General features: G+C 36.3%; 1 protein-coding gene across 2 annotated transcripts; it reads left to right on the plus strand.

Annotated features, from left to right (window-relative positions):
* Positions 1 to 255: 255 nt before the first annotated feature.
* Positions 256 to 9,633, plus strand: fhl5 (four and a half LIM domains 5). Of its 2 annotated transcripts, none has more exons than XM_038273099.1 (6): positions 256 to 342; positions 5,497 to 5,676; positions 5,816 to 5,990; positions 7,697 to 7,866; positions 7,971 to 8,157; positions 8,959 to 9,633. In XM_038273099.1, the coding sequence occupies exons 1-6, from the start codon at positions 271 to 273 to the stop codon at positions 9,108 to 9,110; spliced, it is 936 nt and encodes a 311-aa protein (XP_038129027.1). In that variant the 5' UTR covers positions 256 to 270; the 3' UTR covers positions 9,111 to 9,633. The 2 variants fall into 2 exon arrangements, with proteins under 2 accessions (XP_038129027.1, XP_038129035.1); XM_038273107.1 differs by lacking the exon at positions 256 to 342 and adding an exon at positions 5,205 to 5,399.
* The last annotated feature ends 10,490 nt before the right edge of the window (positions 9,634 to 20,123 follow it).

Below are 20,123 nucleotides of genomic sequence, written 5' to 3' on the forward strand. Positions count from 1 at the left end.
GAAGGAGGAGGTGGTTTGAGTGTTATAAGCGGCGGGATCGTGTTGTAGTGAGAGGGGTGAGCAGTTCCTTCAGATACAGGGGGGCATTTCCATAGATGCACTGGTGGGTGAGAATTGAGACCTTGTATTCAATCCTTGCAGAAACAGGAAGCCAATGAAAGGGAGTGGAGAATGGGTGTGATGTGGTCGTACTTTCGGACTCTCATCAGGATCCTTGCAGCACTGTTCTGAATCCACTGTAGTTTCTGCAGACTCTTGTTAGGGATCCTGATGAGAAGTGCATTACAAAAGTCCAGCCTGGAGGAGACAAGGGCATGGACCAGTTTTTCTGCATCAGCCAAGGTGAGTGTAGAACGAAGTTTTGAAATATTTCTTAGATAATAAAAGGAGATTTTGCAGAGGTGTTTGATATGGGATGTGGGTTGTGGATCAAATCTTAAACGGAGATTGGTGACTATTGTGGAGAGGGGAATTTCCTGGCCAGAGATGGTTATACTGGTAATGGAGGATGACAGGACTTGGTGTGATGTGCCAACAAGGATTGCCTCAGTTTTGGAGCTGTTCAACTGGAGAAAATTGTACTGATCCCTGGGGGACTCCGCAGGTGACTTTATGTTGCCGAGAAGTTGTATTTCCAATTGAGATGTACTCCGTTCTGTCAGTGAGGTACGATTTAAACCAGTTCAGAGCAGTGTCAGAGAGTCCTCAGCCAGCTTTCCTTTATTTATAGAGAAAGAGAAAAAAAAACATTAAACAGAGGGGGTGTACTCAGGTTTCAGCTCTCAATAACCTATAACGCAGCTTTAGAGTTAATTCCTTCCCTATATCACCTCAATCCGCATCGCCATGCAGGTGGTCAAAAAATTGTTCTGGTAAGCCAGGCCATTAACGACCCTAACGATTCCCGTTTACAGAGGCATGGGCCAGTTTTGGTTAAACTTGCAGGCCAACAACTACCTTAATGACTTTCCATTAGGGGTGTACCTGTTTCGGTTGAATTTACATGTTTTCTAAGCCATAAATGGGCTTTCTTTGGGCTATTTTATAAAGCCTGGAGGTCCATACTACTTCAAACATTTTGAATTGAGAAGTCTTTCTGGATGGGAAGTGAAATGTCTTCAAACTTGGAAAACAAGTCCAGTGGCTTTGTATTTAACTTTTTGTTTGGAAGTTTCCATAGGACTTGGCACATGCCTCCACGGTCAAAGGTACCATAAGGTGCCAAAAGTACTAGAAGCTGGTGCAGTGACCATGGTGTCCCTGTTCTTAAATAGCCAAAGAAACACCTCTTACTTGTTTTTCTTTGTTTTTCTGTACACCATCATCATAAAAATTTCACGAAATGAAGGTTCCAAATATTTTACTTTATGAATCCTTACAAAATTTGCATTTTACTTTATGAAATGCTTGGCAAGAAATACTACACTTCCATACAATATTCAAATAGTTCCCTTTCCCCTACTAAGTAACTCTCGTGTTTAAATGGCTTTTTTACTAACAAACTGCAAAAATAAGTATAAAACTTATGTATACACAGTGCCCATAATGAATGAGTCTTTAACACAGACAACCTATTGTACCAGGGATTGTGAGGGGCAAGGGTAGAAGACTGATATGTTGGATATAGACATAAATAAAATTTTGTCGAATTATGCTGTATTTCCATTGTAATTACTTCAACTGTTTTTTTGTTTTAATTGAAATTGAGACATTCTTTGCATCAAACATGGGCTAAAATGCCAACTTTATCCAAACCACAGTGACCACTCTTGTCACCCAATGCAAGGCCTCTATTTACTGAGGACTGCCAGGAATTGGGATGAGTTAATGAAGGCATTCACAGGCCCTTGCCGAAGCGGTTTATAGTTTTGTGAGACTACAGACTAAGATGATTGTACATCTTTACCTCCTGCAGCCCCCTGTGTGACTATCCTGTTCAGCTGAAAATACTGTGTTGAAAGCAAGCTCTCAACATGGCAGCAGAGCACAGAGGCCTTCAGAAGGACAGTTTTGTGTGACCCCTCTCATTAACTACTAAAGCTGCCCATCGTTCTAGCCTAATGGGAGCCACTTATGTTATCATCTCCATGCCAACCAGCTGTCAGCTTTGGTGCTGCAAAGTAAAGCAAACTTCACAGAAATGCATCTGTGTCATGTTGATCTCCCAACCCACCTCTTAGGAGTTAGCAGAGAAAATGCTTCTCTTCTTTGAGGTAGCCTGATGGGAGGGCAGCGGACATCTAATCGTAACGTTTGAATAAATTAGGTGGACATGTGAGTCCAGGTCAAATAAAGGTCTATTTACTAGATATAGACATTCTCCCTACAAAACCTCTTGGCAGATTTATACCCCTTGATTTCAGTAGATTACAAGGCAAAAAAGGAATATGCAAAATCACCAACATTTTTGCTCACTAGAGTTTGCACTGCCTGTTGTGCAGGTTAATATTAGAAGCTTCAAACTACAACAATGTTAGTTATGTTGAGGTGAATCACAAAAATAGGAACACTTATGTAGATTACATGTCAAAGTTATCAGATTATAATCTGTTTTGTTGAGATGCCGTTTATTTTTTCATAGCTTTCCATGATGATTTTTTATAGGAAATATAGGTCACGCTACTACTTGTTTAGATGTCACATAATGACAGATGTGTGCAACAACAAAGATTAGAAGAGACAATGCTGCAGTTGTCATGTAGTTGCTTGAGGGCTTATTTAATGTCTGCATGGCTTTTGTGATCATCAATCACTCATATAGGCCCCACAAGAAGAGAGGATTTCATTCACTGGTGATTTAATCCAGATCACCATGCATCTGCATGTAATCCTGAGAATTTATCCACTTAGAAATAAAAAAAAAAGAAATCTCAAGTAGGGGATGACTTCAAATCAGACATAGTGATTGTGATGAAAGTCTTACATAACATGCTTGGTATGGGTCAAAAATAACTCAGCCTCCTTTTGGAGGTTGGTAGATGTAACCCATATACAATGTAGGACCGTGTTACGGCATTACTGGCTGATCAAAGATGGGTTACACTCATTACCAGTTGGTAAGTCCATATATGTCTCTTTGCAAGGGGTTGTGCAGGGGGCAAATATCAAATAAAGACGCAGGGGAAGAGAGTTCATCCTCAAAAAAAATTGCATTCCTTTCAGGCTCATCCCTCTCTTTGACATTCCTGTGTGCATCTGTGAGGGATTAGGCTGGTGGTCCTCCCAAGCTATTTTTGACTCCAGACCCCACCCCCATATTTTATTGGAAATTGATACATATAAAGGCCTGAACAGAAATTACTTGTTCATCATCTGTGACACTGATTAGTTTAAACATTTATCAAGCATTACAACTGTTATTTCATTTTGTTTATTTTTATTTAGAAGTAGACACAGTGCATCTTATGTTGTCTCAGTCAGATGTGCACGAGATTGAAATGTTTGCTAATGCACTAAATAGCACAACTTTAGACAGAATCAAGAGTAGGGGTCTAAGAATAGCATTAATTTCAGTTTTGAAAAAGATTCTCATTTACAAATATTTGGGCTTTGATAAGAACATTTTAACTGAAGAATGTCCTTTGTTCTAAACTACACCTTTGCACACTGCAAAAACAATCCAGAAATAAGTAAAAAATGGCTTAAATTAAGTATATTTAGCCTTAATTTGAGCAGGTAAATAAGATGATTTGCCAATGGAATGAGTATTTTCACTCTTAAAATAAGATAGTTAGATAATATTTACTTGAAATAAGACGATAAAATAGTTTTTTCTTATTTTAAAAGGAAATTGTCTTGTTCCATTGGCAAAGTGTCTTACTTACCTCCTCAAATCAAGAAAAAACACACTTATTTTAAGAAAAAATAACTTATTGAGATTTATATTTTTTGCAGTGCACCTTTTGCTGTGTGTTTAGGGTCATGGTCCTGCCTAACAATGATCCTCTTCAGCAGTCTTAATTCTTCTGCAGCCTCAGACAGGTTTCCTTGGCTTTTATTTAACCCTGAATTGTTAATCCACAAGTCTTACCAGATGTCCTGCCCTTGCTGACATGCATCCCTGCAGTATGATGATGCTACTCTAATACTCTAATTTAGGCTAATGTGCGGTGTTCTTTCACTCTTAAAGTTTTACAATTTGGCCAAAATCTAGAGTTTTCTTGTTACTTTTATTGCTTCAACCTTCAGGATGTCATTGTTTTTGCGCTGCCATTTTCACATAGGACAGGTTTGTGTATTCCATGAAATATATTTGTCTAGACCAAAGATGTTCACACCTAAGTTGTAGATTTCCACAGCCTCTACAGAGATATTATTGACCTTTTGGCGGATTCTTTGATTAAGTTTGTTCTGATTGTGACGTCATCAATCACGTCTCTGTAGTTTCTTTTGTTTTCAGTAATCATTTCATTCCTCAATTAGGCTCTACTTTTTGTTTATCTTTTTAATAGGATTCAAATAATATACATGATGTTTGTAGTTGTAGTATAAAAACCAGAAAAAAAGGCCTGGAATTATGAGTGCATTTGCAAGGTAATGTCACTGGAATTTGTGATTCCTATAAAAATCATTTTAATTCCTAACAGTGTAGTCTGTCAAACCAAAATGAGCTGTAATCAAAGCAGTGCTATGGATGGCGAGAAAGTATATGTTTAAACTGCCTATTCTGGTCCTCCTCCTCTTTATCTCAACGGGGATGGATTAAGCATGCACTAAGCCACAGCTTTCACTTTGTGACGTTCTGCCAAGATGTTCCCAGCAAACAGTGAGAGCTCCTGGCAGTATGGTTCAGTACCTGGCATCCACAAAGCTGCTGCTGGCACTTGCCTTTCATCAACCATCTGCAATTGCTCGCGTCTCCGACAACTTTGACAAGTGTTTCCACGCAAGTCATGAAATCCAAACGGCCAGCTGTCTAGGCTGTTTGACCACAATGCGGCAATAATTGATCACTTAATCATTAAAAGTCTTTTGACTTCGGAAGTCTTCTGACTTTTTTTTACCATATTTATATCTTTGATGAAATTTCTTGCCGTTTTATTATTTTCGGGATAAATTAGCAATACGGAAACAGGATCAAAGGCTTTTGTGATGGGTTTACCATGACCTCCCTTAAAAGGTGAAGAATGATTCAGTGCAGTATGCACATTCCCTCCGGAGATCACCACTAATATGAGCAGGTCTGTATTTATAGAAGAGCCCCACAGTAGATACCCCATAATCCTCCCTGACCCCAGTTTCAATCCCTGCCTCATCCCTGTGCCTGAATCCATCAACTTCCACAGTCCCTGACTTCAGCCTCACTCTTGCCTCGTATCTGCTCAGATACACACTTCTTAAGCACTTCTTTCTGGGAAGAAAAGAAACTTTTTTATGCCTAATTTTTTTGTACAAGAAGAGTAAGAGGATGTCCAGGGACTAGTACATCTCTTGTACAATGTTTTCTATTTGTCTTCATTGTCGATTGTTCATGCTGCTACTCTGTTTGGTCTACAGATAAAAGAAGAGAAAACAAAAATGTCCGTTGATCGATTCGACTGCCATTACTGCAAAGACTCTCTGCTGGGGAAGAAGTACATCATGAAAGAGGATACACAGTACTGCACAAAGTGTTATGAGAACCTGTTTGCTAACTGCTGTAAAGCATGCTCCTCACCTATTGGCTGTAACTTTAAGGTAAGAGAAGAGCAAGGATGCCCTGAGATAACCATTTATAGGGTTTCAACATTAACAAGAAATTAGAGCCGTGAAGAATAATTATATGAAACAGAGACAGCTTGAACATGTTAAAGTATTGTGTGGTAAATGCTTCTAGGACCTGTCCTACAAGGATCGCCACTGGCATGAACAGTGTTTCAAGTGTGCAAAGTGCAGCCGCTCTCTGGTAGAGAAGGCCTTTGCAGCTAAGGAGGATTCACTGCTCTGCACTGAATGCTATGCACATGATTACTCTTCCAAGTGCAACACCTGCAAGAAAACCATCATGCCAGGTACGGGCATCCATGTAAGATAAAGTATAAATCATATTGTTTTAATCCACATGTAAAATCGGATATATTGAATGGATAAAGTGATCTTAAGTAGTTCCTGAAATAGAAAGTTCAGGCTTGGTCTTGACAACGCTCAACAGTTGCAAACAAAACCACTCTAACATAATGTCTATTAATAACTATTCTGCAGTTGCTCTCGCATCTACGTTTTCTAAGCCACTAGATTAGCTTTTAATCTCTGGTTTTAAAAAAGATATATCAATGTTATAGAGGGATTTGCCAAATGTTTCTGGAGCTGTGCTTCAAGGGCCAAACATAACATTATTTTTCTCATCTTTCATTTCATATAAAATGTTGCTTTTTAACATCAATTAAGCTCTGCCCTTAAAAAAAAACTAGCATGCTCTTTAACAGCTGGCATTTCAGGGCAGACAAAGCTCCAGTAGGTTTTTCCCTATTGTTTTATGGAGTGGGCTGACAGAGGGCCACTGATAATCCATGCCCTCATACAATAGCTCTTTGTAACTCTGGTTTAAAATGATTCAAAACTGTTTCATAAATGTTAATGTCACTAAAAGTGACAGAATTTTGCATATCTATTTGTTTTCTTTTTATGAGGTTTAAAACTAAATGCCTTTTTTGATTTATTTTCTCAAAATATTGATATCACAACAAAAAAGGAAAACATTGTTGACCAACATTTAATGTTGTTCTTTATTGTAATATATATAATGTAAGATATACATTATATAATATATGTAATATAGAATTAACATTCTTTAAAATGGCAACACAAGTAGATATTTCTCAAAAATTAAATAAAAATGGATTTTTGGTTTAAGAAGAGTTCATTTCAGTCATAGAAAGCTAAGGGTTGAAATGGCTCTTTGATTTGCACAGTTGTTATCTTCTCTTATTCCTTATAGTATTTATAAGCAAAACTAATTAAAAAATTCAAATTTTTCAAGTTGCAACAAGAACAATCTCAGTGCCAATTAAATGTTTATAAGAAATATTTGTTCCCAGAAATATTAGAATTTCCAAATGAACTGAAATTCCACCTTAAGATCTTCAGAAGTTGGAAAGCAACCTGCAGTTTAGCGTCTAATATAGCAGCCGCACATATAAACATGATCAAAAGTACTGTAATAATCTATTCATTAAGACTACCATTGGATTTATATATCTTAAGATCTGGGGCCCACTCAATAAATGTAGGCCCACTAAATAAAAGTCATGGAATGTGCAGGCAGTCTGGACAATTTGCCCTATTTTTTTCTTTTATAATTTCATTATGTTTCCATAGTAACAATGAAGACTCTTAATTGTCAACAACATTTTTTTAAATAAGTAGAAATCAATCTCTAGCCAAGAGTTGTATTAAATAGCAGGAAAAGAAATACATCAGAAGCCTTATCAATGATTTGGATTCGAGCTTTGAGAATAAAATCTAGTTTAGCTGGGTCATACAAAATATTTAGTTTATTAAATATAAAAAAATATTTACATTATATCTTTTAAACTATTTGCAGTAAATTATTAAAGATATAATCTTACAAAATTTTTATAAGCCAAATTTCATGCAAGTATATCTATAAGCCCTACTCTACTTTGCATGTCTGATTCTGGCCAACTATTTTAGGAAGGGTCTATTCTGCCATTGAGGTACCATATGCTGGCTTAGTTGCTCTTGCCTCGTTTGCCAGGTTCCCGAAAAATGGAGTACAAGGGGAACAGCTGGCATGAGACTTGCTTCCTGTGTCACCGCTGCCAACAGCCAATAGGAACCAAGTATTTCATCCCCAAAGACTCCGGCTACTTCTGTGTGCCCTGCTTTGAAAAGCAGTTTGCATACCAGTGCTGTGCTTGTAAAAAGGTAAATTATCTTGACTCCATCACTGACTGCAGTTCAGTGTGGGAGAGAAAACCTTTTTTTTTTTTTTTTTTTTTTTTTCCTATACATGTTTCTTTTATGTTCAGGCCATCACAACGGGAGGTGTGACATATCAAGATAAGCCTTGGCATCGTGAGTGCTTCCTCTGCATTGGTTGCAGAAAGCAGCTATCAGGGAAGCGTTTCACCTCCAGGGAGAATTACCCCTACTGCCTGGAGTGCTTCAGCAACCTGTATGCTAAGAAGTGTGTGGGTTGCACTAAATCTATTTCTAGTGAGTCATTCCCCATATCATCATTTATTGCTTTGTTTATTTTGAAGGAGGTCTTTTATATGGGCCTTGAGTTATATAGTACATACACTTGATGTGCGAAAAAATGTCATAATACTTGACATAATACATAAGGCTTGTACATCATACTTATTGCAGAATTGTTCCAATCCATACATACATTCAGGAATTAATGAGCTGACTTTTGTGATTTTAAAACTATAAATATGAAATTCCCTTCAGTAAGGTACATAGAAATCACACTCTTTTTTCCAGTTGATATACAATGACATTGGTGTTCAATAGAAGTCACTTTCTTTGCATCCTTGAACCTGTTTGGAAGCTTTTAATAATCCTTCTTGAAAAACACCCTGTCCTGTTTCTTTTCATCATTGGGGTATATTTTGCTTCAAATGTGTTAATGCTTGAAAGCAACAGTGGTTTCCAGCAGAATAATGAGCCCAAACAAACATCAAAGCAGCTTTTAAAAAGATTAAATGAATGGTCTTCCAAAAGCCCTATACTAAACCTACTGAGAATTAAACGACTGTGATTTAAAGTCAGATTCTTGTCCTTGTCAGGAAACAAACAGGATTTGGGAACAACAGAAAAAATGTCTAAATATTGCATCCAACCATCTCTTTATTGTGTATAGTTTTTATTTGTCAAAACTAGAAAAAGAAACACCCACATTAACCCCAAATTAATATATCATTAATGCCCAATAAGAATGTATGCAAACATTTCTCATTAGCTTCTCAAATATTGGCTGTTGTGTGTAAAAATGTACTTTGTTTTGCTCAGGTTTGGCAGGTGCCAAGTATGTCTCATTTGAGGAGCGTCAATGGCACAGTGAGTGTTTCTCCTGTATGCAGTGCTCTGTGTCACTGGTGGGACGTGGCTTCCTCACCCAGAGGGATGACATTTTGTGCACCGACTGCGGCAGGGAGAAATGATTTTTTGAGAAGTTCATCCACACTGTAGCTGCTTATGTTCTCTTTTATGAGTCAGTAGTTGATGTTAGTATTCTGGGAAGATAAATCCACATTTGCATTGGTCTTATTTTAAGAGCATTGGATGATGAACCAGCTAATATTGTGTCACTTACTTTAAAACAGCTTTCTTCTTTAAAAGTATTTATGATGGCACTCATCAATGGTCACTGTGACATTTGCCACATATATAAACCTCAGCTTTCATATCTTAATTTAGGAAATATGCTTCCTTAATGCAATATTGTGGTGCTTAATGTAAACATGCATTTTCATTTGTCAAGATAGAGTCTGTATTTCATACTACAACACTAAAATAAGAGAGAAACTGACAAATTGCTCAATGCTACGAATAACAGCAGCTTTCAATAATGTTTGCATCTTGATGTATGTTATTATGTTTACAAAGAAGCACAAGTAGAAAATCCTGCATGTTGTCTTTCAACATATAATAGGTGTTCTAATAAAGTTTCCAAATGCCTGGTTTTGCTCTGCTTGATGTCTTATTTATTGCCTATGAAGATCAGACAATATGTTTGATTTAGGAACATACACTGACAAAAGGTACACAAATTTTTGGAATTTTTACCAAGTATCTGGTTATGTCAGAAACTTAATTCTATGCTATTTGAATAAGAAAAAAATTATTGAAATAAAGCTTTGCTCAGGTTTTATAGTAGATTTGGCTTTTTTTCCACAATGAAAAACACATGTTTATGTAAACCCAGCCAACTTAACAGAACAAGTTAAATGCAGCCCTATGTATGTGAAATGAAATAAAATAAAAAACAAAAAAAACAGGAGTGGCTTTATACCTTAATGACACAAGGCAGCATGTTGTTGTTTCCTATTTAAGTTTGTGTTTTTTTTTCATTTGTGTCACAGCTGCCACATTGTCAAGCAGTCTGATTCCATCATTTAACAGAACACAAAACCAAAACATACATCCTGTTAGGGGATATTTGCTTTTCAAGAAAATCCCTCCTTATCCTCATCCCTGAGGCATGCTTGTGATAGAGAAATGAAGATGCCTGCATGATCCCCTGCAGTGTCTTGGGGAAGCGCTGGCAGCCAGAGTATGTTTCCCTTACATCCAAACCCTGCAGGCCCAAATGCTGAATGTCTACAGCATGTTGGATCAGTAGTGTAAACAGACTGCAGGTCTCAGTGGAAACCTTCTGAACCAGGTGAACCAATCGGTATCAAATCCAATTTGAAAAACAAGCAAACAGCAGACTAGGAGAGTGCCAATCTGGTTCATGTATTTTCTTCTTTGCTTCAGAATACATTTCTTCCCACTTCATAACTTACTTTACTTCCCTTTTTCCCAAATGAGTACAATGTTACATTTTACTGTCAAACAAAACTACAACAATCCTTATAGTTTTTAGTTGTAAAGTCATCAACTGTTTAAGGCGGTATGTTCAATTTTGTCAAGGTATGGTACTTATGACCTAAGATTTTAAATTTTAAAAAGAGGTATTACAAACCAGACATTCATTTTTTAAGCTTAAGACTCATCAATTCATGTGACTTTATTCTGCATTCAAGTTGGCTTAAACCAATATAACATGGCAAAGATACATTTTTCATGATTTATCTGATTGTAACTTGGTAATTTTTGTAATATTTAGCTTTAGGCACAGTCTGAATTGTTTTATATACCATACTCATGCTGTATTTTTCACTGACAGGAGCTGTATAGAGCAATTTTAAACATGGCCTTAAAATGGAGTCATGGTTCAAAGGGGGTGAGGTGTGGGGGTGTCCTTTTTTTTGATGAAGTCAACAAGAGACAAAGCTCTCCAGGTAATCTGGTAGGAGGTTAAGAAAACTTCTCATTATTACTTGGCATTCTTAAGAGCAATCTGTTGGAAGCAAGGCTTGTGCAGCAGAGAGGGTGATGGCGCCCCCCTGAGAGTGTATGTGGAGCTGATTTTCAGTTCTGGTTAAAATGCAAACAAAGCACCAGAATCTCCACCAGAGGAGGATATTTGAATATGTTATTTATTTAGTATTGTTTATATATCTATGTATGAATGCATGTATTTACTTTGCAGACAATACAGTTAAACATTTTAAATTGTGCTATTTTTCACATTATTCTTGATTGTAACTAAGAACTTTCCTTTGTCACCTTGCTTTGCCTCTGTCAAACCTAACTTTCCCTACTTCTGTTATTTCCATGTGTGTTTGTCTGTGTGTGTATATGTGTGTTAATCTTACTCATACGAAAAGAAGAGTTATGGCGTTAAAGAGTTAGGGAAAATTATTTGCGTATGGAGTTCTGCAGAACTGGCTGTTGAAATCCCAAGCGGTATCTTGTAGTTCATAATTCCAACAGCAGAGGGCAGAATTACTCAATATTAATAGTGAACATTTCACATGTATAAACATTACTCTAAAAGTGCCTTCAATCATAGTGCTCAAATTGCACCATTTAAAGCCCTATTTTGGTTTTAAATTGAACAATTTTACTATTATTTCAACCTAAAATAAGACTGCAGATTGTTCATGTCCACAGGAGGATTATTTTATTACCTTAGATGGCATTACATTATATTTGTCTTTTGAGTATGTTATTCACATTACTGGGCAAACAGATTAGTTGAGGTGTCTTTGACCCCAGTAACATGACAACATTAATTAGACATACCTGGATTAATCAGTTTGTTGAGTAATGAAAGACAGGAAACAAAGGAGCTGGCTGAAGTTCAGGAAGTAGTGGAGTTGGGCATATAGTCCATTCATCTAACAATGACACATTGCATGTTTACACAGCTTAGCTTCATTCTGCAAAACAGAGGTTCGTTAAGGTTAAACAGAATTAAGCTTTTTTTATTTTATCAGTGAGTAGAAAGGCCTGATCCACAAGGGAGATTCCTGCAAACTTAATGCTTTAAAAGGATTCATTTTTACAAACTAATTTTAACTGACATCCATCCAGTGCTGGATTGTATTAGAATTCGGTTCATGCAAGATGCTGTGTGTCACAATGTGTTTAGTAAGTCATTTTGTTTTTCCTCATAATGTTTGTGCGGTTATGGTTTAGGTCATTCTTAGAGTATTGCTTATTTTAGGGGCCATATTGGTGGTTTCCTGGTGCAACATTAGAAAGAGTACCAAACTGAATAAAAACAACTTATCCGGGTTATGCTCTGAATTTAGTTTCCAGTGTTTTTACCCAGCTTGGTACATATAAAGCATGGAGAATAAAATGCTTTGTGCAGGCCTGCTCTACATTTATCCCAATCAAGAATAATAAAGGATTCCCTCTTTTTGAAGGTTTTTTGGGCAGCAGAAAGAAGAGCTCACTCAGCAAACCAACAGTTGCTATTTTCACCTTTTTAGTATTAGATCTCATTTACTGTATTTTCCTGAATTAAATTGGTATAGTTAGCAATTTTCCATCAGTAATATACCAAATAACATTAATCTAAACTGAATTTTGACTTTTTCAAATCTGGACCTGTTTATCTTTAAACATGCAATATGGGATTTGAAGCAAATCTAAATGACTTAAAATAACTAATGTATTCCTACAGGTGCTGGTCATAAAATTAGAATATCATGAAAAAGTAGATTGATTTCAGTAATTCCATTTAAAAAGTGAAACTTGTATATTATATTCATACATTACATACAAACTCATATATTTCAGATGTTTATTTTGTTTAATTTTGATGATTACAAATGACAACAAATGAAAATCTCAAATTCATCATATCAGAAAATTAGAATATTACTGAAGACCAATAAAAACAAAGGATTTATAGAAATGTTGGCCAACTGAAAAGTATGAACATGAAAAGTATGAGCATGTACAGCACTCAGTATTTAGTTGGGCCTCCTTTGGCCTGTATTACTGCAGCAATGCGGCGTGGCATGGAGTCGATCAGTCTGTGGCACTGCTCAGGTGTTATGATAGCCCAGGTTGCTCTAATAGTGGCTTTTAGCTCTTCTGAATTGTTGGGTCTGGTGTATTGCATCTTCTTCTTCACAATACCCCATAGATTTTCTATGGGGTTAAGGTCAGGAGAGTTTGCTGGCCAATTAAGAACAGGGATACCATGGTCCTTCAACCAGGTACTGGTAGCTTTGGCACTGTGTGCAGGTGCCAAGTCCTGTTGGAAAATGAAATCTGCATCTCCAAAAAGTTGGTCAGCTGCAGGAAGCATGAAGTGCTCTAAAACTTCCTGGTATGTGGCTGCGTTGACCCTGGACCTCAGAAAACACAATGGACCAACACCAGCAGATGACATGGCACCCCAAACCATCACTGACTGTGGAAACTTTACACTGGACTTCAAGCAACGTGGATGAAGTGCCTCTCTTCTTTTCCTCCAGACTCTGGGACCTTGATTTCCAAAGGAAATGCAAAATTTACTTTCATCAGAGAACATGACTTTGGACCACTCACCCGCAGTCCAGTCCTGTTTCTCTTTAGCCCAGGCAAGACGCTTCTGACGCTGTCTGTGGTTCAAGAGTGGCTTGACACAAGGAATGCGACAGCAGAAACCCATGTCTTTCATACGTCTGTGTGTGGTGGTTCTTGAAGCACTCACTCCAGCTGCAGTCCACTCTTTGTGAATCTCCCCCACATTTTTGAATGGGTTTTGTTTCACAATCCTCTCCAGGGTGCGGTTATCTCTCTTGCTTGTACACTTTTTTCGACCACATCTTTTCCTTCCCTTCGCCTCTCTATTAATGTGCTTGGACACTGAGCTCTGTGAACAGCCAGCCTCTTTAGCGATGACCTTTTGTGTCTTGCCCTCCTTGTGCAAGGTGTCGATGGTCGTCTTTTGGACAACTGTCAAGTCAGCAGTCTTCCCCATGATTGTGTAGCCTATAGAACTAGACTGAAAGACCATTTAAAGGCTTTTGCAGGTGGTTTGAGTTAATTAGCTGATTAGAGTGTGGCACCAGGGGCCATCAATTTTGAACCTTTTCACAATATTCTAATTTTCTGATATGATGAATTTGAGATTTTCATTTGTTGTCATTTGTAATCATCAAAATTAAACAAAATAAACATCTGAAATATATGAGTTTGTATGTAATGTATGAATATAATATACAAGTTTCACTTTTTAAATGGAATTACTGAAATCAATCTACTTTTTCATGATATTCTAATTTTATGACCAGCACCTGTACACTAGCTTTTTGTCTTACATGTTTCAAAGCATCCTCTGGAAGGTTATTCATATCACTACTTATCTTTTATCAAAGAGATCATTATTGATCTACACACACACACACACACACACACACACACACACACACACACACACACCCACACACACACACACACACACCCACACACACACACACACACACACACCCACACACACACACAAAAAAACTTACAGAAGCATTCATTTTTCTGACCATGGAGCAAGCATGTTCTCAAATTAGTTAAAAGAAAATACACTGAGTAAATAACTGGGTTCAAAAGGCAAAAATAATTTCAAAGCAGTTCCCTTTTTTTTCATGGCGACAGGTCGGAGCCACATCCTAAAAGACAGTAGAGCCATAAACTGAATTGTGGAGGACACCCTCACAAATATGTTGACTTATCAGAATGTGGTGCTTTACATGGAAACCAATGGTGGTCAGGGTGACCATAGGGAATCTTACTATTCTCCGCCACATTATATATGTATATATATATATATACTTCCATGCTTTTATGGTTTCCTTGTGTTTATGTTTGTTTGCCCTGAGCTGAATGCGGAATGTCAACAAGTGAGCAGCTGCACGTGAGAGAATTTTTATTACCCATATGCATTGAAATAACATTCATAACCCACTAAAATAAAAATCCAGTTGTGCCGAAAAGGAAACTGTATCAGGAAGCGGAAAGTTTTGGGTCAATTGGCCTAGAAAGTCATGGGAAGAGAATGGTAAATCAATACATTTAGCTGAAACTGCACTATGTTCATGTGGACCACAGCCAAAATCCATCAAATAAACAAAAAAACACTGTTTCTGAAGAAGAGGCTTTGAAGAAGAGTGATTTGTTAGGAGCTCCTCTTATGTTTGAGGGTTGAATGCTGAAGCAGGCTTAAGTAAACAGTGTGACTACTCAGAGCCCTGTGCTGTGAATGACTAAATACTTACTTGAGATGGTGAGTTTAATGCCAGCTCAAATAGTTATAAGGAAAAGTTAAAGTTTTTGTCAGTAGTAAACAACAACAACAAAAACAATCCTCATTTCATTTGCAGAAATCACATATGTTTTAGTCAGATGATGAAATATTTGACAACCGCAAATAGTTCTTAAGGTGATGTATAAAACGTTTGAAAGACTAGGAGTCTAAATTCGGAAAACAACTGCTCTTCAGTATCTAATATGTGTCCAATACATCTAGTAGATGTAAACTTTTCTAAACTTTGCCCAATCTTTCTCCCAATCTAACCTCTCATAGTTTTTTACCCTAATATTCCTACATGTTACATGTAATTCCTGCAATCATTAAAAAAAACCACTTTGAAACAGTGTGATTTAGTGCCACAGGGATTGAATTGTTAATAAAAGTTAAAACTAAAGGAGGAATCGAGATAACTATCCATCCATCTATAGGTCTATACCCACTTATCTAGGCAGGGTTAATTAGGAGGGGGTTTAAATCTACCAACCAATAATATTTTTTCACAAAACAGAAACTCTCCCTTGAAAGGATCAGCTACATCCACCCACTAAAATGTAGCTCTGTTATTGGCTGCTTTTGGGGTTGTGGCTGATGACCGATGTCTACTTCATGGATAACCGGATAAATTAACTTCCCTTTTACTAAAGCATACAGTTTTGTCCAGCACCAAGGAGTTTTCCTGTAACATTTGCTTAGTTTCTAAGGAACATATGCAGCTACAAAAAAATAATAATAATCTAGGTCAACAGTGATAGAAGCAACAAATCCAGACTCCTTAAAGTAAATTTGTGGTTTCAAACAGGTTTATATTATTAAACATCAGTTTATATAAATATTAATTAGAGCAGATGGCCACATTGCATTTAGAGATCTGTCCAGTGCAAAATTGTGCTGTTATGGAACAACACTCAGAAGGTATCCAGACATTGGTCACACATTATAAATATACATGTTACCACAGAGTAAGCACTAGGCAGGAAAACAAGAACATTCTCTTCTTGTGCATTTTCTAAATAAAAAAAGAATGTTTGCTGTCTGGATGGTAGGATATAATTTTGTACATGTTAGGATGGTTTTGTTTTGACTCCAAAATATTGGTTACAGTGATGGAGACATGTTCTGTTTAGGTGAAGCTGTTTACAACTCAAACTTTGAAAATCTTTCAAAAACACCTTCATGTTTAAAAATGTAATTCTTTACACAGCAGTTTATTTCATGACAGTAACAGTGCATTCTTTCTCTTCGAATACATCACACAAGATTCTTTTTCCAAATGTAATGCCTTTAAAGGACTTTCTAAAAACATTCAAACTCCTTGAAATGTCCCAATTATTTCACAGTTCAACTGCAACTTTCAGGCTTTATTGTTTTTATTTTATTCTCCAATAAACAAAACAAAACAGTGAATATTTGTGAAGTGATTTTGTGTGTTTGTGTCTGTGTGTGTTGGTGGTGGGCAGGTGTGTGTGTGTGTGTGTGTGGGTGTGTGTGTGTGTGTGGCATGTATTGTATTCAGCACTTTATGCCCCAATAACTGTAAATAAAGTGCAATGCAATCCGCTGCATTTGGAAATCACTTACTAAGATAAATGTACCGGTAGTCCTACTCTGTGCAGTTTTATCTCAGTATCCCTGGAGGAGTGACAGCCATCAACGGCTTAGAAAGACATTGTGCACTTCAAAAGTTCCACCGGAAGAAAAAAAAAATGTTAATAGAAGCCAAAATCCACGTTTGTTGTTTGAACCTTTAGCAACACGCTATATGAAAGAGCTGAAGGGTTATAATACAATTGCAACGAACAGCAGAAGTCAGAAAATGCATAAGGAAAAATTATGCCACTTAAAAGGTAACAGCACGTGCATCTCACTGAGACAAGCCCAAGGGTTAACATGAATTTTTGGTACTTCTCTGTGCATCATGCATTACATTTATAGCCCAAACCATAAAATAACATATCATGTCCCTTATGATGCATTTTTCAGTCTTAGTGGTTGAAGGGAGACAAGGAGAATCTTAATGAACAACCCTTTTGGTAACAATAATGGTAAGGTAGCAGAAAACCTAAATGATTGAACTTTAATTCCCCTCTCCTCCCTAGCAGATCTAATTCTGTAGATCCAGCCAAGCTAGCATGGGAATAAATAGGCAAAAGGGAATCATCAAAACAGATCTTTTTTTAACTGCTAAGGCAACACTCACTCATGGATTGCTACCTCTGGCTTTGGCAGAATGCCACTGGGAGAAATGTGTATGGTGTCCCAACAGAGACATAAAGGGCAGAGACAGTAACCACAGACAGCCACCCTACCCTACTGCTCTAAGGGTAATACATCCCACTGTAGGGTTAAGAAGACTTAAACCTTGTCTATAGGACTAATATTGTCTCTTTTGCTGTTTAAAAATGTGTCTTTACTGGATATTTTAAACATATATGATGCATCTATTTAGCTCCTTATTGTCTTTTTTAAACTGATTTGCAGCAGAAATATTACGTGCTCTGAAGAAAATTAGACTGGCTATGTTCCAAAATTATATAATTATATATATATATATTGCTGAAGTACTTAGAGACTGTAGACAAGTTGCCGACAAGGTGTGCCCCTAATTTCCATCAGAGCTGTTTGCAGTTTAGCTATGCTCTAAATGTTCAGCCAGAGATGTTTCCTATCTGCGGGTAATGGGGATTCTTTATCAGTTTCTACCTATAGATTTAGCTAATTTAGTATTTCAATTTTTACATCAAGCTATTGCATAGGAATTCCTTTTGCTTTTATATTGCTCCCTTTTTATTTCTCTTCTTTACAGCATTATTAGTCAAAATCAGGGTAAAAACATACATTTTCCTTCGAAGTATTTAAATAAGTTAGCAAGAAAAAAAAATCTAGTTTAGGTTGTTGTTATTTCTTTATGCATATCAACAGTGTCATCCATGTTTATTGGCATCACAGATTATGGTGTTTATAAATCTTTAGAATAAAAGTGTAATGTTACCATCAAAAATCAAAATGTTTGATTGTAATTTTGTCTGAGATATATATATATATATATATATATATATATATATATATATATATATATATATATATATATGTATATAACATTTATATATATATATATATATGTGTATATATATATATATATATATATATATATATATATATATATATATATATATATATATATATATATATATATATATATTTAAGTAAAATGTAATGCTGCAATATCCACTAACACTCACTTGCTAGCATCAAGTGAATTTTAGTTTCCATAAGACATACAGTTTTCAAGATATTAAGTAACATTTACTTAATTACATCCAAGTTGTTTAGTTAGGTTTATTTAAACAAATTAAGTAAAGTGTAAACTGGAAAAATGATCTAGAAACAAGTAAAATTTTCTTAAATTGAGTGTATTTACCCTTGATTTGAATAGGTAAATGTATATAGTTTTCCAATGGAATGAGTATTTCACACTTAAAATAAGATAATTCGATAATATGCACTTGAAATAAGACAATCCATTTGTGTTTTCTTATTCTAAATCTAAATAGTATTATTCCATTGGCAAAATGTCTATTTTATCTCCTCAATTCGAGAACAATTGCACATATTTTAAGAAAAAATTACTTATCTAAATTTGTTTTTTTTTTTCCAGTGTACTTGTTTTTCATAGGCACAAACAGCACTCAAAATTTTAAGGCAACACAGAGACAAACAACCATTCACGCACACACTCACGAGAATTTAGAGAAGACGATTAACCTAACAGTCATGTTTTTGGACTATGGGAGGAAGCCAGAGTACCCAGAAAGAAACCCACACATGCTTAGGGAGAACATGCAAACTGCATGCAGAAAGACAGCGGGACAGGAATTTAACCCAGAACCTTCTTGCTGCAAGGCAGCAGTGTTACCCACTTCCCCACTGAGAGGCTCTCTAACAGGGATCGTACTTTTCAGTTATGCAATAAAAATGTACAACCCTTTGAAACTAAGAGTTTTAACATTTGTTACAGAAATATGCGCATATGTAAGATCAAGAATACTTAACTTACACAAACATGCTCCAAACAACTTCTGGGCGAGGGTCAGTACAGAAACAGCCACTGAAACTTTGAGCAGTGTTGTAAAGATTATGTATGCCTTTATTTAAATGAAAAAAGCATGTACAAATATATCATTAATAGTAAAAGTGCATTATGTGGTACTGCATTAGAATTTGATAAGGTTGGTATGACTTGTAAACAACAAGTACACAGCATTTCATATACACCTCCATCCAACACAGATCTGGTAATATAGTCATTACTCAAATATGCGATAAAAATCTTACACACCTACACACTTAAACAGTGCAATTTTAACATTTAAACCAGTCATCCAAACTAGTGGACTTTTAAGAATACAATTACAACATTAATGAAACAAAATCAACACATTTAAAAAGTAACATCTTAAACTGCCAAACCATTTTCAATGAAGAATAAAATATCTACTAGATATTTGAATAAAGGTATTATTATTTTTTGCCAAATAACGTAAACCTTATTTGGCAAAAAATAAAAAACATAAATGATAGGCAACATTCCACTAAAATTAACTGGAACCCACTGCTAATTCTTGGAATTGATGCCACATTTTCCTAGCCTGGGTGCCATTCCGAACTTAGTCCCGCCCACAAAGTTTGAGGTCGGGAAGTTCGGTCTGGCTCTGCTCTATAGTAGCGCGAGTATTATCGCCCACTGTCAGGCGATCCAATCAAATTGTCAGGGCGGGTTTTTATACGATGATGGACAGATGACCAACAGTAACGTAATCAA

The sequence above is a fragment of the Cyprinodon tularosa genome, unplaced genomic scaffold (genome assembly GCF_016077235.1).
Source record: "Cyprinodon tularosa strain WSP-4 unplaced genomic scaffold, ASM1607723v1 ctg120, whole genome shotgun sequence".
NCBI classification, from domain to species: domain Eukaryota; kingdom Metazoa; phylum Chordata; class Actinopteri; order Cyprinodontiformes; family Cyprinodontidae; genus Cyprinodon; species Cyprinodon tularosa.

Coding starts and splice junctions, on each gene's coding strand:
- fhl5 (XM_038273099.1), top strand. CDS start 271: ATGAGAAGTGCATTACAAAAGTCCAGCCTGGAGGAGACAAGGGCATGG. Junction 7,867..7,970: donor AGTGCTGTGCTTGTAAAAAG/GTAAATTATCTT, acceptor TTTTATGTTCAG/GCCATCACAACGGGAGGTGT. Junction 8,158..8,958: donor TTGCACTAAATCTATTTCTA/GTGAGTCATTCC, acceptor TGTTTTGCTCAG/GTTTGGCAGGTGCCAAGTAT.